This window comes from Neopsephotus bourkii, unplaced genomic scaffold, assembly GCF_033783945.1.
Source record: "Neopsephotus bourkii isolate Nb327-2 ecotype Australia unplaced genomic scaffold, CSIRO-AGI_Nbou_v1 NB_1574, whole genome shotgun sequence".
Classification (NCBI taxonomy): Eukaryota; Metazoa; Chordata; class Aves; order Psittaciformes; family Psittacidae; genus Neopsephotus; species Neopsephotus bourkii.
The window spans coordinates 1,858,270-1,875,665 of record NW_026902050.1 but is presented as its reverse complement, the minus strand read 5'-3'; the positions used below and the strand labels follow the sequence as shown (position 1 = coordinate 1,875,665).

At 50.0% G+C, this 17,396-nt stretch overlaps 1 protein-coding gene across 2 annotated transcripts; it reads right to left on the bottom strand.

Moving 5' to 3' along the window:
• Positions 1-769: 769 nt before the first annotated feature.
• APOD (apolipoprotein D) lies at positions 770-8,988 on the bottom strand. Of its 2 annotated transcripts, none has more exons than XM_061371494.1 (5): positions 8,854-8,988; positions 4,818-4,971; positions 4,409-4,530; positions 2,606-2,694; positions 770-1,345 (listed from the first exon to the last, which is right to left on the bottom strand). In XM_061371494.1, coding segments are annotated over exons 1-5 (603 nt in total). In that variant the 5' UTR covers positions 8,856-8,988; the 3' UTR covers positions 770-1,109. The 2 variants fall into 2 exon arrangements, with proteins under 2 accessions (XP_061227478.1, XP_061227479.1); XM_061371495.1 differs by lacking the exon at positions 8,854-8,988 and adding an exon at positions 5,460-5,722.
• Positions 8,989-17,396: the final 8,408 nt, after the last annotated feature.

Here is a 17,396-nt window from a genome sequence, read left to right as displayed (position 1 = left end):
AGCTGGAAAGACCTCCAGGCTCCTGAGGCAAACCATCTAACTTCAGACATGGTTTCTTACACAGCACTGCATTCCTGGTCTGGTGGTGCTGTGGCCTCAGATGAGGGGCAGACCCCCCACACCAAACCCCTTGGCCCCTTGGAACAGTCATGCAGCTGGGAAGTACAAAAGCTCCAAAGCAGATGTTTTAATTTCATTTTTAATGAGCTGCATCAGTGCTATTCAAGCAGAGTTGTCGCGGTGCCTGGTGGACACCTGCCAGGGCAGATGCAGGGCAGATGCAGTGCCAGCGGGCACTCAGCGCATACAAAAGCGGTAAGCAGGACATCAGGCAGAGCCTGCTGTCTCTTCGTGTTCAGGGAAAAGCTTCCAGAAGAGAGGACAGTGGAGCAGCCCTATCTCTGTCTTCTTATGAGCACCCTCAGAGCTGACCCCTTGGGTGTGCAGGACCAGCCTCACTAAAGGTGGGAGAGGACACATACAAACACTGGGGATGGAGCGATGCTGAATTTCTGGACATTTTTAGGCTTTAAATACAAAGGGACAGATCTGATTCCTAGTCAGGAGGCCTGTTGATGTGGCAGCAACATATGCCTGGAGGCCTGCACCAGAAGACACTCAAGACCACAGTCTAAGTTCAAGTCTGCAGGACTGGCACACTGTTTGGATGCCGTCCCTGGTAAGGCAATGCCTGCGGTGTAGCTCAGACACCAAAGACTCGCAGCAAGCCCAGAAGCATCAAGACAAAAATGGAAAACAAACCTGGGGCTGTGCGATGAAAGGTTTTTCATGGGATTAATACTTGTACATCATGTCTCATACCCTTTCCCTTCCACACAGAGGAGAACTCACAGCAACAGCAGAGCTTCACATTTGCACTTCAGAGTTTCTTTTCTTCACCCATTAGCTTTGAATCAGTCAGTTACTCTGTGAAAGAGTGAGAAAAAAAGGGAAAGAGCGACAGAACAACAGCAAAGCGTAACTCAAGGCTGGCAAACTACCGTTAGCAAGGGATTACATTTCTCTGTTACATAGAGAAATTCTAATGGATAATACAGGAAGCAACAAAGTTCATCACTGGTCTGGTGCTGTGTCACTGCATGCCGGAGTTACATCTCAGAAGGGCAGTTAAGTTGATCCGTGGGCATCATTTTCTCAGTGTCGATCTTGTAGGACTGGAGAACACTCTTCAGGTGCTCCACGGTTTCTGGGTGCATGTCTGGAGCTCTTGATAAAATCCAGGCATAGTCCATGTGGAAGAGCCAGAGAATGTTGGTGCAGGAGTAAACCAGAGAGTAGTTTTCATAGTCAGTGGAGATGACCCAGTAAGGGGCTGAAGGCATGACTAGGAGAAAGAAGAGCACCGTGAATGTGATGCATAGCTGACTCTGCACTGCTCTGCAGCACTAAAGCCACAGCTCCTGGTGCTGTTCCTGCTTTGGCTGCTCCTGAGCCATATAACTATGTTCAGTATAGGGAGCTATAATTTATGAAAGCCTAAAATAAAAGCCTATCAGGACTCCTTGTTCTGTCCAGCAGGGCTCAAGAAAACCACAAAGCCCTGGCTAGGAAGGTCTTGCTGGAAAGTTAACACTGCCCTGATCAGCTCATCCAGGCCACCAAAAGCCAGCCCAGCTTGCACCCATTTGAGGGTGCTTGCTGTAGAGCTGGGAGCTGACACTGGTAATCTGAGGAGCACAAACCAGCACCTCTCTCCACATCATCCACTGCCCCAGGGTGCTCTGCTCATAGAGCCAGCTGGAACCCAGGCAGTGGAAATCAGTATGGTCCAGTCCATCCCACCAGCACCAGCCACCTGGAACAGATCCTGTTCTCCATGAGGCTGCTATGCTCGAAGCATTTGCTCCAGTGGGGAACAGCCACTTTCCTTCAAACCATCAGGCACAAAGCAGAGGTGGGTCCAGTAGGCAGGCAATATTTGTTTCTGATGCACTTAGGGGTGCAAAGTGCTGTTTTCTCCATGCTCATATCCTGTAAGGATGGTTGGGGTTGCACATGTTGTGGCTGAAACGGCTGCAGGTGATGCCTTAGTGGTGCATAATTAAGACTGGCTGTGCTCATTAACAGTAATTGTATCTCCTTTGCAAGTGCCCTGCTCCACCCATTTCTCCAAATAACCTTTGTGTGTGAGTGCTACGAAATAGCCAAGGAAAAGGTGTGAAGGAGCAGAATAAAAAGGGAGCCAAGGCAAGGCTTCTGCTCACTTTCCAAAATGTTGCTGCAAAGTGCTGTGCAATGGGAATAAAACCCACTGCACCTCAGCAGGCCTGTCATGTATTACCTTGACAAGGGAAGCAAATAGAGTCATATTATTAATGGTTATTAAAAGGCACTTGTAAGCAGAGGCAGGGTGGGCTAGAAGCTATACCACTATATTCAGAAAAACAAGCCTATTGCTGACCCTTGTTGCAGCTCCCCCATCTCTCCCCTCCCAGTCCCCATCTGTGAAGTGACCTGAAGAGACACTAATGCTGATGGTACTTCTTGCTTTGACATCAGCTGGTGAAGACTGCTCCATCACTGTGACGGTAAATGATGTATAAATGTCACCAGACCACTGTGAGCCTCCCATCCACACACTTACACCAGTTAAAGCGGACACCCAGCTTGGCCGGCTCCTTTACATCCATGTGCATGATTTCTCCTTCAACCTCATTGACTTTGCCATTGGAGCTAAGGGGAGAATGACAGGGTGAGAAATTAAAAACTTTGAAATCACTTATTTTTTTCCTCTGCTACATAATCCCTTGTAGTGCATCCACCTGCCAAGAGGAGGCCAGCTAACCACAGCATCCCTGTAGGGACAGCTCAACCCTGGGGATGGTTTCAGCAGCACCCTGGGCACACCAGGTCCTGGCCCAGGCACAGCAAGGGATATGCCCTCCCAGGTTAAAGCACTCCAGCGCCCCAGAGTGCCTCTCTCCAAGTGCCCTGCCACTGAGGAGTACTTCAGTGCCAGTGGAACAATGAGAGAGAACAGAGAGAGCAAGATACCTCTGCAGGATGGGAGGATCCCATCACCCATGTGCTGGATGTGCCAGGAAGCAGCTCAGCTTTTGCTAGCCATGGAAGGCATGTGCTCACCTCTGCTTAATCACCTGGAATTTTCCCATGGCACAGCACATTCCTGCACACACACATTACCTGTCCCTGCTTGGTAAGCCAGGATTTGTTTCACTGCTGGTTCACAGCAGTGCCCTGCTGGCAACAAGCGCTCGGACTCCCTATCTTATAATTGCATCTTTCCCTGGCTGTCTCAAGACCTGGATGCTGTCTGTGGGGCAGGAAAGTTTTGTGCTTCCCTATGAAACTGGAACACCTGAAGAGGCAGAAGCTAATGCTGCCAGCAGCAGAGGTCATGGGGCTGATGCTGGGCCATGCACAGTGCATACCTGAACCAAAATATTCAGGGTCCTGAGCTGCTGCAGTGGTGCCACCACCGATCAGATTGATCTCCCACAGATCAATGCAGGCACAGATCAATGTCCAGCTGTTTGACCAGCTCTGCCCTAGCAGTGGAGCTGCAAAGACAGTGCTGCGCAGTCAGTGAGCAGCATGGACTCTGTTCTCTGCCAGACACAAGGGATTTATGGCTGTGTTGTTGTCATTGTGAGCCAGAACAAAGTCCCCATGCCATGCCAGGGAGCACAGGGGACAGCGCTGCGTTCACTGCTCACTCCCTCCCTCTCATTCATTCAGCTGCTCAGAGCAGCACCAGCTGGGGATGGTGGTAGAAACAGATTAATTAATATCTGCATCTGTTCATGCAGAAAGCCAGGAGGGCTCGAGGTAATTGCAAACCATCACGTATAATAATGGGAACAATCAGTCCATTAGCTTTGCTCACTGATTGAAACTGGCAACAATTGCTGATCCCCTTACACAGCAGTTACTACCAGTACAAAGTAAATGCTCCAGAAAAAGGCTCATAAATATTTGCTTAAGTAAAAATGACATGTGTGCTTCACCTTCCCTGCCCCTTTTCATCAGGTCCCTTTACTCTGGAGCACAGAGCACAGGGGCACAAGGTGCTGGCTGCCGTACCCATACACAGCCCTATGACCCTCTCCAGGATAGGGGCATCCAGCTTCCCAGCCATCACTGGGGATCAGAAACCAATCAGGAGGAGACCCGGGCTATTTCACGCTGGAGTCACCATGTGCATGTGATCTGTTTTCTCACAACTCACCTTGGATAACAAGACAAGAGACCTGGTGAGCCCCAGGGAAGCAATGGCAGAAACCAGAGACCTGCATCTCTGCTGTAACCGCAGCAAAGCCCATTATCCCAGCAAAGCTAGCACAACCACAGACCAGAAACAGGCAATTTGGAGACAGGACAGGAGTGTCCACTGCAGGGAGGACACAGCCCGAATGCAAACACTTACAGCAACTCCTTGTTGATCACCTTGAACTTCCCATTTTCCTTCAGTGAGTAATTAGCCTGGATGCAGCTTCCTTTCTCGAAACCTGAGGGCAGCTTCTCTATCTCGTACCATTTGCCTAAATACTGATAGAAGAAAGCCCAAAGAGATGCTTTTAGCATGAGAGGACTGAGGCAGAGCGCCCTGCCTTGTTTGCCAGTACAGTTTTGTATGCTTAGTTCGAGTCTCCCCCTCTGTCGCGCAGGAGGCTGTGGGGGTTAGCAGGGTCTCATACCTGTGCTGGCAGCTCCAGCACGAGGTAGCAAGACCAGACCTGGCCACCTTCCCATGACCCAGGCACTTTGCCATCCATCCCATGCCCCTTTAGCCTAACTCACTGCCTGCCCTGAGACTTCTAGAAACCTTTTCACACCTGGTTGATATCGAAGTCTTCTTGGACTGCTGGGTCTGGGCATGGTCCCATGTGAAACATCTGGCATTTCCCAAAGCCAAGGAGGCTGAACAGGACCGAGAGCCGCACTGCTGTGGCCAGCATGGCTGCACCAGGATGCAGGCAGGAAATGGACCTAGGGAAGACAAAAATAGCCCAAATGACCTGTGGCAGTGGGGTCGGAACTAGACGATCTTTAAGGTCCCTTCCAACCCAAGCATTCTATGATTCATGTGTCAGGACACAGCACTGCAGGACAGGGAAGTTGTTCAAGAATTAAATTGGCACCAAATAAAACATGAATCAAGTACCAAAAGCATGCTGCAAGGAGAGAAAGGATACATTTTCCAGTGGAGCAGAGGTGGGAGCTGTGGTGCTCACTCCCAAACAGCCCCTGGAGCCAGGATGCTGCCCATGTGCTTCAGGTACTTGGGGCAGGTTGGCACCTACAGACCCTGCAGCACAGGGCTGCTCGGCTTCCTTGGCCAGAATCTCTGCCATAGGGACAGTGCATTTTGCCCTAGTTTAAAAGAAAAGCCCATTCTGCCTCCAGCTGTGGGGCATGGGCTCTGCTGTGGATGCATGCACAGCTCCCAGTTTGAATCTCTCATTTCAGAAACATACCTTGGCTGAGGAGGTGGAGTGATGCTCTGATGAGGGCCAATGCTGCAAGAGCAGCTCTGTGGTGAGCTGTCCACACCACCGCTTTATAAGCGCGCTGCGATCATCATTATTCAGCACCAGCACAAGCCACTCCCTGGTCCTCGATGTGTTGTTTTCTTGGCAGGCCAGTCAGCTGCCTTAGATCTGCAGCTGGTACGAAGCTGGAGATGGGCTGCAACTTGGCTGCTCACCCAGGCAAACAAAGGCACCCCATGTGTCTGGGTGTCGCTCCACAGCTGCAGAGCTGTGTGCAGAGCCATGCAGCTGCCCTTGAGAGACTCAGACCTGTAGGGGAAGGGGACAGCAGCAGCAGCTCCTGTCCTGTTCCCTCTGGTCCCAGAAGCAGCCATCACCATGCTTGAAGGGGGAACATGCAACCTCCTCTGCCATGGGCTATTTGAGCCCTGGAGACCCTCCAGGTCACTGCAGCATCCTCATCCCTATTACAGTCACTCACACGAGTACATGGGGAGGGTTAAGTAGTGGGGGTCATCTGCTCATCTGATTTGTCCTCCAGACTTTAAAATCTCATTACAGGGAAAGATGTGGTGCAATTAGTTCTGTGCTGACCTGGCAGTTTTTCCAACAGGTGCCCAGCAAATTACTTTGACAGCAGAGCAGCCATCTGTGAAGGCAGCTGGTCCCAAGAGTTATGCAAGGAGAGCCAAGTAACAGCCAGGATGCTCTCTGTGTTTAATTACATCTTCTTTTAATCTGATCTCTTTTGATACTTTCTTCCTAGGTGTGTTTTTACATGCTGCACCTCATGCCTTACACATGCACACACACACTCTTGAGTCCCTGGCTGCCCAAATACCCCCCCAAAAAGCAACAGATAGCTAAGTCTTGTCCCTTTCCAGGGTGTAAGGGACACGCTGCTAAGGTGTGCTCTGAAACATGGCTGTGGCAGAGGTCCTCCCAGCACCTCAATGGCCATAATGGCTGAGTGTGGCTTATCCAAAGCAGATGCAGACCCAGCAGTGCCAGCTGGGGATGAAGAGCTCAGGAAAGCACCACGACCCTACCAGCAGCACATGGTGTGGGGCAGGGGAACACCCAGGGTCTCTCTCTCACTGCACACAGCTCCCTCAGTGGTTTGGCACAGCATGTCCCTGGTGGGGTTGCTCTGGCTGCCCATGTCAAAGTCAGACCCTCTGCAAGCCCCCTATTCATCTGTACCGGTTGTGATACAAGCAGGTTAGCAATTAGAAGAACCTGACCTAAACAGTATGACAGCTGCTGTATCATGGTGCACTGCAGAGGTGGGATATCCCACACACAGACCAGCAAGCTCAGTTTTAATCCTGAAGTTGGCTGCCTGCATCCTGCAGAGCAATGGGAGGAGAAAGCACTGCAGAATGGCCAGCCATGGCTGGGCACTGCAGTTTTGGCTCCCAGCACCTTGTGGCCAAAGTCACTCCAGAGCAGTGAGGCATTCACCCCAGCTGTGCTCCATGAAACACACTGCAGGAGTGTGCATTCACCTGGGATATGGTCAGGGGGCAGTGAGGAGCCATCAAGAGCTGACGCTCCTTGAAGCAAGTCTATGTCTTGGCAGGAGACACAGGGCTCCCACCTCCACCCAAAGTCAGCACCTTCAGAAACCCAGAGGCTGCCGCACGTGGAGCCCCACTCCAGTGGCTGCTGCCAGCCAAAGGGCATCCCATGGATGCTGAGGCACTGCATGCCTTGATGTACAGATGACAAGACCTGACAGCTGAAACTGCTGCTGGCTGCTGGGACCTGTCTCCATGCAAGTGCTGGCTGCGCCTTCCCCAGGGGCACATTTCTGGGCTCTGCCTGACCACAGAGGGAAGCACCCAGGTATGTGCTGCTCCTGTGTTGGAATGGAGCAGGCTTGGGCTGCTGCAGCTGAGTCCCTGCCCAGGGCCACCAGGACCCTCCTGTCATCACACCTCCAGCACCCACCAGCACCGCTTACCCACACAGACCCAGGCCCTGCTCCATGCCCTGTCAGTCTTTACCCCATAGCAGGACTCTGCTCATGAGCCTGTCCACCTTCAGTGCACACAAGTGCAAGGGTTTGGGGAAAAGCATAACATTATAATCACACCTAATTGTGGGGCGGGGAGAAGTCATCTCTACCTGGTAAGCAGTTCATACCCTGGAGCAGAGGAGGGGAGGCACATCAAAGGGCAGGAAGCTGTAACGAGGTTGGGAGGACAGGAAAGAGGAGAGCTGGGGGGTAAAACCGGGCAAAGAGGGGGGGCACCAGACACGCTCTGAGCGCTTCATGCAAGAATGAAGCCTGCCCCACATTTCTGGGTGATGAGGAAGCTGAAAGCTGGGTGTATGGGGTGCGTGTCCAGTGCAGGGAGTGTGGAGATCTGCAGGGGTTGGAGGACAAGACAGCATTGCCTGCGTGGGTGCAGATGGGGTGTATGGGCAGTGTGCATGCATGGGGAGACAGAAGTGGATGCAAAGCATACCCCACACTGGGGTGAGATGGCAGGAGCTTTACGGTATGTCCCGGCATGGGCAGGTGAGGCAGCCCACTGTGTGGGGCACATACAGGCTGTGCATGGGGTGAGGCAGCACTGGGCACATGCTGGGCATGGGGTGAGGCAGCACTGCGTTCGGGGCATGTATGCATAGGCTACACTGGCCAGGGGTTTCTTGTGTTACAAAGTTGTGTATTTCAGAGACAAGGCTTGTCTGGCTCTGGGAAGAGGAGGCAACAGCGCTGCGTGCTGCCAGCAAAGAACACTCCCTTGTCAGAATAAAATGGAGCTGCCGATAAAATCCAGGCCTGGGACCCATGAAGTCCTACCTGCAGCCAACCTGACTTAGTGCAGAAGTGAGATGGTCCCATTGTGCACCCTAGGCCACCCTGAAATCAGCTCCTGGTACCTATGTAACAGAGGTTTACCTGGCCGGGTCTGGTGGGGACCCAGCTCCCCAGGGAAAGGCTGTCTTATCACGCTATATCCCCATGCTGGTTTTCTCCTCCTCTAAAGGAAATGGGGTTTTGGGTTGGCCAGACAAGTTGCGACACGTATATAGAAACAAAAATGAACTTGCAGGAGAAAAGGCAGAGAAAGGGAAGGCAGGTGGGAATTTTCCTAGGAGTGGCAGAAAGTGCTTTGAAATCTGTTTATGCAAAATGGTGTAAAATTACAAATCACAGTTATGACAGTAAAGGAAGTAAACAGGCTCTGAAAGCATGAACTGGCCTCTGAGATATGGGAACTCAATCCAAGGCAAGTGCACAGATGTGATTCACATATATACAATTATTGAATAGCTCTTCACCATGGAAATTATGCAATTAGGTAGTCAAAACACAAGAAACCAAAGAGATTTAAGCAGCTGGAAAACTAAAAAAAGATACTACATTTAAGGGACAAGCCCTATCGTGGCAGGACAAGCAGTGGCTCTCCTGGGCTCTCAGGAAGGATCCCTGAACTGCTCGGCACTGCTGCCAAGGTCCGAGTCCCTGGAGAGAGAAGCCAGAGGGATCCTTATTCTTCTGAAAGCAGAAAAAACAAAATAGAGAGAAGGAAAACAAGAACAAAGGGGGATAAAAGCGACAGCAGGCAGGTCTCTGCAGACGGGGCTACACTGCAGGGTTGGACTGGTGATGCTTTGGCCCTGCAGCATCTCACCCCTGCAGATGTGCTCAACATAAAAAGCAAAGTCCAAGCAGTGCACCTAATTCTGACTTTTCAGTATGTCCCAGAAGTGCCTCACATTGAGCAGCCATTTGCTGCTAAATAACATTAAAAAATGTTTGTTGTTGCAGTTTGCTGCTAGGTTATCACAGCACATGCCAGGTACCGCATAGGGAGGGCAACGGCCGGGAAGCACATACAGAAGGGGGCAGAGTAGGACTTCTCCAGTGGATGTGGGAGCAGATCCCAAGCTCTGATCCCAGGGCCCTGGTATGTGAATGCCTGCTCAGGTTTAAGTGGTGGGGTGCTACATGGCCCTGGCTGCTGTAGCTCAGCCACAGCTCAGCTCAGGGTGCTGCTCCCCCTCTGCCAAGCCGAGCCTACACAGGCATCCCGGTGCTTACTGCCAGGCTCTGCACCCCGCTTCTTGGAGGATCGCTCCTACATTCCCCCATGGATTCACAATGCTTTTTTCAGGACTCCTTATGCAGCCCCCAGCATACTGAAATATAATTTAAAAGCTTTAAAAAATGTCATTAAATATACTTACAGAGTGCGTCTGCAAAGGGACTTTGTTTTCCCCAAGGCAGCGATCTGTTCACAGCACCATCAGCTCTGTCTAAGAGATGCCCAAGTAAGGCTGTTTAAAGCCCACAGCCCTATTTTCTGCAGCTAAATGCTATTTCAGCACCTTCATTCAGGAATGCATTACTTCAGTTACACGATTATATTTTCTATGACCTGCATACAACCTACATCTTCCTTGTGACACAGATTTACAGTGTGTGGGTAACCGCAGCTCCGCTCACAGGAGGAGAGAAAAGACTCTATTGCGTTAAGAAATACAGTTAAGAAATCTCCTGCAGATGATGCTGTCCTGCCACCCAAGTAAGGAGCCCATCAGCAGGGACAGGGACTCTCCTGCTGCGGGAGCACTTTGGAGCCGGCTTCAAGTCAGCTATTTGCAACATCTACCAGGAGTGCAGGAATCATGTACAGTGTTTGGGGTAGCCTCAAACCCTCAGATATCCTCTGGTCTTACACACCTCAAGATTGTTCTATATATATTTATGTATGCATCTGGAAGACCTAAGGGTGGCACTTTAGCCCTGATGGACTCCTCCACCAGCCAGGACAGCATTTTCAAATCCTGTCTCTGAGCCACCCAGTCTCTCCCCACAGTCAGAGGAGAATTCTAAGAATCACCTTTCTGAAAGAGCAAGTCGCATCTCACAGCCTGCAGAGCGCAAAGACACTGGCATATGTGTTTGGTTTTGCCCATGAATAGCTGGACTGAGGCCAGTGAGTCCAAGCACACATGCCTTGCATTGCAACACAGGCCTAAGTGTTTGCTAGACTGAGCTTTACATTATACAGAAAATAAGTAACAGATTTGGTGGTCAGTGCTCTGACTTTGCTTTAATATAGTTACGGTCTGAAATAGCACAGAGATAGCATTCATAGTGAGTTTCACTTATTGATAAAGGTGTGCAGGGAGAGGATGAGGCTGGGACTTAGTGCAGGGGCTGAGAGTATGTGAAGATGAAGAGGAGGAGAGGTGCTTTGTATACGTGCACATGGTGCCGTGGCAATTCCCAGTAAAAGCACCAGCACCCTCTCCACAACAGTTCTGGCCCCAAGAAAACTCAGTGTTGGAGTGCCTTGTTGGGATGGAAAGACCACTGCACCCACCAGATGACTCCATCCTGCACCTCCTCTGAGCCACCTCATGCCACACAGAAAAGCCACTGTCCTATCTCACCCTCTTTAAAAATAGCCTTTCCCAAGACCCCAGGGATATTTTCTGCAGGCACTTTCCCCCCTGTCAAAGTGCACCTTGGCTATATAAGAGTACTTGATCTCCATGTTCTCTGGAGGGTTGTCAGGGTACCTACCCGCACAAGCATTCATGCACTGCTTTCTACCACCTGCTCCAGCCACCCACTGGATGTCTCTGGTGGGATGCAGGGACTGCCACATCCCTCCCTGCAGTAGATGATGGAGGTGTGGGGCCTTATCAGGGTGTATTCCCTCTCTTGCCAGATCCCTCATTAGTCATGCTTCCTGTAGCCATGGTTGCACTTCATTAGAGTTAGAAAGGGAAGGTGTTTCACTGTGGTCTAAATGCTTCAACACCTCTGAGTAGGCAGAAACCAGGAAGGGAATGTAAGGACACAGGGTGCTGGCAGCCTGCTGACTGATTGCCATAGTAACCCTGGTTAAAGTTCCACCAGGAAAATGACTTCTCCTGCAGCACTTGACCCCACAAGGTGACAAGTACCACCAGAACCCCTGGCAGCACAATCACTCTGGCAGGCAGGCCCTGGAGTTAGCCAGAAAAAGACCATGAAGAGCTTTCACCCAGTTCAAGGTCCCTGGGCAAGGTGCATGCGGGGTTATGGTTAACCCTGGTGCCTGCTAAAAGCAGCACAACAGTGTTAATAGCTACACTCATCCCTGGCACCTTCCTCCCTGAAGCTGTGAAAGTTCAGTGAACTTAATAAGCCACCTGTAGCAGTTTTCATGCAGGAGACTGGAGATGACACATTTTTTGCTCTGTGACATAAAGTAATCCAGCCTCTGGAAAGTGGGATAACACTTATTCTGGCATCCATTATAACAACAGAATGAGCAAACAGCACTGTGTTGCATTACAATGTGTACTTTGGGGTTTTCTGCTTTACAGCATGGGTAGGGTTGTGGCAAAATGGCTGGAATGGTAACGGAGCTTGGTGTAGGCAAGTGACTTGTTCAGCACACATAGCAAGCCAGTGACAGTGCCAGGACCAGCAGTGCTGGATTTCAGTCCTAGACAGAGCTTTTCCACTATATCATTAAAACAGACCAGCTCTTACCTGGTTACTCCACTGGGTGCTCTCTTTACAATCAAATTAGAAATTCTTTCTTCTGTATTTTTATTGATGTCTTGGCAAACACAGCAAAGGAAGATCTGCTAGGCTTGCAGGTGAGCAGAGCTGCTCCGGCTGTGTGCTGGAGCTGTTAAAGGCTCAGAAACTTCACTGCTCTTCACAGCATCATCTGCAGGTCCTCCATGAGAGCAAGCTTTTGTACAAGGGGCTATGCTAAGGGATGGACAACCTTGTACCATGCTGGCTGGGAACAGGCAGGCACAAGAGATGGTAAAAGCAAGGAACTGGTAGGCAGACCAAATGTCACCATGTGCTCTTCAAACCAAACCCATAAAACTCACGGTATTTGGGCCACTTTTGTGATGCAAGGGCTATGAAACTGCAAAGCTGGCAATGGCACAGCAGTACTGTCGAGTCTTAGAAACACTCACTCTTAAAAATACAGGTATTTTTCCATGAAGCCAGAAAAATTCAGACTCTTTCTCCATGTTGATTCCTTGGGGCTTGAAGCTGCCTGATAGCAGTGATTCCTTCAGTAAAGGTGACCTGATAATGATGTTCCTTATCAGAAGAGATCAGAAAAATGTCTCCCTGACCATACCTATGGGATGAAAACACAAGCAACTTCTCTGTTAAGGGCAGAGGAAAGTGACAAGCACAGGAAAGAGGATGGGCAGAGACCCACTCTTTTACTGCTCTGTGGACAAAAGGTGCTGTGGAGGTAACTGCCCTCAGGGGACCAAATGAAACCACCCTGAGGGAAGTGAATTGCTGCATGTTCACTGCACCATGTGTGTGGTAACTGCACCTGAACACTGCCTGAAGCAAGTGCTGTGCTCAGAGCTGCCCCTTAGACCAGCGAGCCAATGCCACTGGCCAGCCTTGCTGCCCGTATGCCTGGAGCAGGAGATGTGCTCACCACACAGTTCATCAGATCAGTACACAGCTCTCCACACATCCTGAGTGTTCTCAGGAGCTGTTTCACCATCAAGACACCACAAAAGAAGTCACTGCATGCTACAGCAGACCTGTGCACACAGCTGCTTTGTGCCTCCTGGTAGCTTCTGTCAGGGCACAAGTGTTATTTTTCATTCCTGTTTTGAGGTGGACACAGGTCTGCTCTCTTCCTCAAAGGGTACCAGGGGAGCAGATGATACGGCTGTATCAGCAGTATCCCTGTGGCCCTTCCAGCACCACTGAGAATGAATTAAATGCATCTGGCTGCAGTCCAAGCCCCAGAGGTGGAATTGGCTCTCTTACAAATTTTCCTGCTATTTGTAGCATCTCTCCAAAGGCTGCTGGCAGAAACCTGCTGGTATTGGGTTTGGTTTGTTTCTAAGACATTTCTAAGCATTGTGATTGCACAAGATGCTGAAACCTCTTGTTCCAAAACCACAGGCAAAAGGACAGGTGCTGCCATTGCTCTTTCACAGCATCATCATGTTTGAGGGATCTCCAAGCTAGAAAGATAAACCCATCCTGGACTTCCTAGATCTTAACACTTCCAAAATGTTCCTTTCCAAAAGGCTCCTTTCTGTTCCAGGGTGCGCTGGGTGGCACTGTTGCAGAGCTGGGTGCCGATGAGCACAGGACTCCTGCAGGAGCACCAAGCCTGTGAAGGCACCCTGCCCCCTGCACTGCCCTGGCTGCAGGCACAGCGGCTGGGCCAGCATCACTCTGTGCAAAGCAGGACCTCAGTGGCCTTTCTGACCTGTTGCAGCTGTTGCAGAGTTCTGTAGTACAGCTTCCAACCTTCATTTGACATGTTTAGCACTTAATCTTTTCCAACCGATAGTGCTGATGCTTTGCTTTGATCTTTTTTCTCTAGGAAGACAAGGACCTCCCCCGGAAGCAGCCTGCATGAGAAACACTGTGTCCCCACACAGAGACCTTTGGGAGCAAGGAAGGCACCACTAGGGAAGCAGAAGCAAGGCCATGACCTGGAGCAGAGGCAAACTGTCCTGGGAATCTCCTATTCCAGGGGTGTTTTGATCTGTGTTTTCAGGGCTGCCATCACTGGCCTCCTTTCCCCAAAAACATTTCTGGCAGTGGGCAGTTCCTCAGATGCAGATTTTGAGTCAGAAATGCAAGAAGTGCTGCTCAAATCCTAAACTTTCCCCTAACATTAGTGATTCCATCCCAGGTGTCAAAGCAACAGGTTACATAGCAGACACTGCCAGCGCACCATGAATCAGTCATATACATTATCTGAGTGGAAACAGAAGCATCTTTTAGCTTGGGCCTACTAGGCAAAGGAGAGCAGCTGCTTTGTTAACACTTGGCATCCCTTGCAGATCTGTTTCTTTGCCAGTGTTCAGTAACTAGACAGCACCTACAGGAACACCACTTAAGAGGAGAGTGGCACACTGAAGTCTCCTGATTGTCAACATTATCTAAGAGAAATCACATCCTGCTGCCTACAAACATTCCTCCAAATGCTGGGTCCTGTCCAACAGTGCTAAGCAGGTTCCCAGTAACACAACATAGGTCATATTTGTATTGGCTCTGCAACTTTTCAAGATCTTCAGCTACATCAGAACAGCAAACCTAGGACATCAGCCACTCATGACACTGGTAAAGACTTTTGAAGCCCAGAGGAAGAAGCATTCATTCCCATCCTCTGCATCGCTCATTGTAACAATAAACACATACAGGACTAGCAATATAATACAGGACAATCAAGGGATCTCTATAGCAACTTACTGCTTCTCACCTCTGCCTTAAATGAACCATTTCCTCTGCAGCTCTTGCCCCTAAGAAAAGCCTTGATTTCTCCCAGCTTTTAAAGATCATCTTCATTTACTTCACCTGCAATAAAGTGTCTTTTAAACTCTCCCTTTACCCCTAGTGGAGGTTTCATGTTGGGCTAAATCAGGAACCACAGGTGTCATGAAGCCTGGGACATACACTGAGACTTGCCACTGTTTCGGGACCTGTTTTTTGGTCAAGACAGAAAGAACTGAAGAAATCTGGAGTATCCAGACTCACAGTGCTTACCTGGGAGAACCCAAGAGGCCCCTTGCTGTGTTAAGGTAAACCACAGCAAATGTGACATGCAGAGGAGCACCTTTTGGTTCCCAGAATCATTGTAGAGAGCCATGCAGGCCTGAAAGGGAAAACAGAAACACTTTACAAAGGCTAAAGGGTACACCAAAGACCTGGATTACTGCTGTCTTCCAAAGCATTGTGAGAAACATGCAGAAAAAGGCAGGACACTGCCACAGCCTCAGCAGCTGGCCCCTGATGGAGGAAACAACAACAAAAAAGTACCTTTTGGTAGTACCTTTGGCAGTTTAACTCCTTGTAGGATACCACAGCAGCCACGAGCATGGACTTCCAGGGGATTCCACTGAACTTCCTTCTGGCTCCTCCGTCCTCCAGCTTTGAAGATTACTGTCAAATGGAACTGAGATTTCTTCCCTCTGTTACTCATCAACAAGACAACAATCTGTCCTGAAGGCCTGCATTAATGCAACACTATGGCAGAACAAGGGTCTGGCTATCTCAGGGAATGGATTTCACAGCCAGATTTCATCTTGGCTTTGCTCTGCTGGCTCAGAGACACGATCATCTGCACAGCACAGAAACACTTAATACTTGCTCTTCCTGCCCCAGCACTCTGCTGCTCTTGCCACAGAGCTCCCCACCCAGGCAGCCACCAGATCACTGACAGCTCACCTGAGCCCTTCTTAGGGGGGCAGAGGAAGGGACTGGAGCTCACATGCTGTGATATCTTAACCTAGACTCAGCCACGAGGTCCTTGTATGGCTCTAGACACTTCTTGGTTTGCAAGTCTCTGTTTTATCTGAGAAGAGCTCCTTATCACCACTATAACATTTGGATTAGTTACATGCAGAGTGCTGAGGCAATACATAATGCTTTGCACCACTCTCTCAACACTGTCATTTGAGGGGAACCACATAAAGTACAAAAACTGATGGTGTGTGTGCTTGCAGAGAGGCCACTCTAGCTGCCTTTTACTGATGAAATGGGTGTGCTGCCTATTCTGCTCTAGGCAGTTCTCACCAAGCCTTCATAGTCCCACTACCTGCTGAACTACCACCGCCTCCTTAATTACTGAGCCCCATTAAATCTCAACCTGAGCTTCAAAGCAGGTAGAAAAACCAATGTAGGAACAGGCACTGGAGACATGTGCTTTAAAAATCTCAGTTTATTTTATTTTCTGTGCAAATCAGTGCTACTTAGCATTCTCACATTTCACAGTGCAGGGGGCAGAAATTATTACAACACTGCATAAACTGCAGTTCAGTGAGATCATTCTGGGTCCTGGATTCCAGGCAACCTCCATGTGCTGATGATCTGGAATAGAAAAGAACTGCACAGCCAGCATTTCCAATAGCTGTTACTTGTAATACAAGCTACCTCCACAGCATCGCCAAGGGAAGCCTGCTTTCCTCCTCAGGTATCACAGCTTCATGCAGACTCCAAGCATTTACAGCCAGTGGCATATAAAAAGCTTACAGTAGTTTCCAAGTCAGAGCTAGCAAAGACAGATGAGGAAAGAGTAAATGATAAGCTCTTTCCATAGCCACTTGATCTCATGTAGGACAAAAGAGAACGAAGTTGAGCAGTGGAAGGGAAAGCTGGTCCCTAGAGTAAGAGGGTATGGTCCCGGCCTGGCCAGCAGCACCCACAGCTTGCTGGCTGCTCCACTAGCAGTCACCACTGGGACAGAGGGAACAGGGCATGAAGCCAGGCAGCCCCAGCACTTGGAGAACTGACTGAAATCCTGTGTATACCCAACAGGAGAGACCCTTGGGGATACTGTACAGAAGTAGCTCATACCAGTTATCAGGAGGTTTTCTGAGAAGACAGTCATATGTGACATGGAAATTTCATTGTGCAATATTAAAAGACATGTGTCATTTAAATCACCCTTCCAGAGCTCAGTCAGGCCATATTGATCTGGGAAAGCAAGAGCCAACCCCACACCAGCAAGAGGGACCCCAGCATGAGGTGGTGACATGAGGGAAGCAGAGGGATGGCTGGACAGCATCTGTACCACAGTTGGATAGTGCAGGCACTGGTCCCTAAGGTGCCATGAGAGGAGCCACATTTGTTTGCTACATCAGATTCAACCCTGTCCCACAAAGCTCATTAGCAGTGGGTGAGTGGAGAGGCTGCAAGTCGCAGCATCCACAGGGATGCTGAGGGATGGCTCAGACCTCACTCGTTACTAGAAGGGCTTTTCCCTGCCCAGCCTGTCTGCAGTCACTGGATCTGGCACCTCCTGGCCACTGGAAGGTAAGAACTCTCCTTTGAAGAGATCTGACCCCCCCACCTAGGTAATGAAGCTGTTTAGAGGCAGTGCTGCTGTTTTCCAGGAAAGAACAGACAGTCACAGAGCAGCAGAAGGCTGTGACTGACCCATTTTC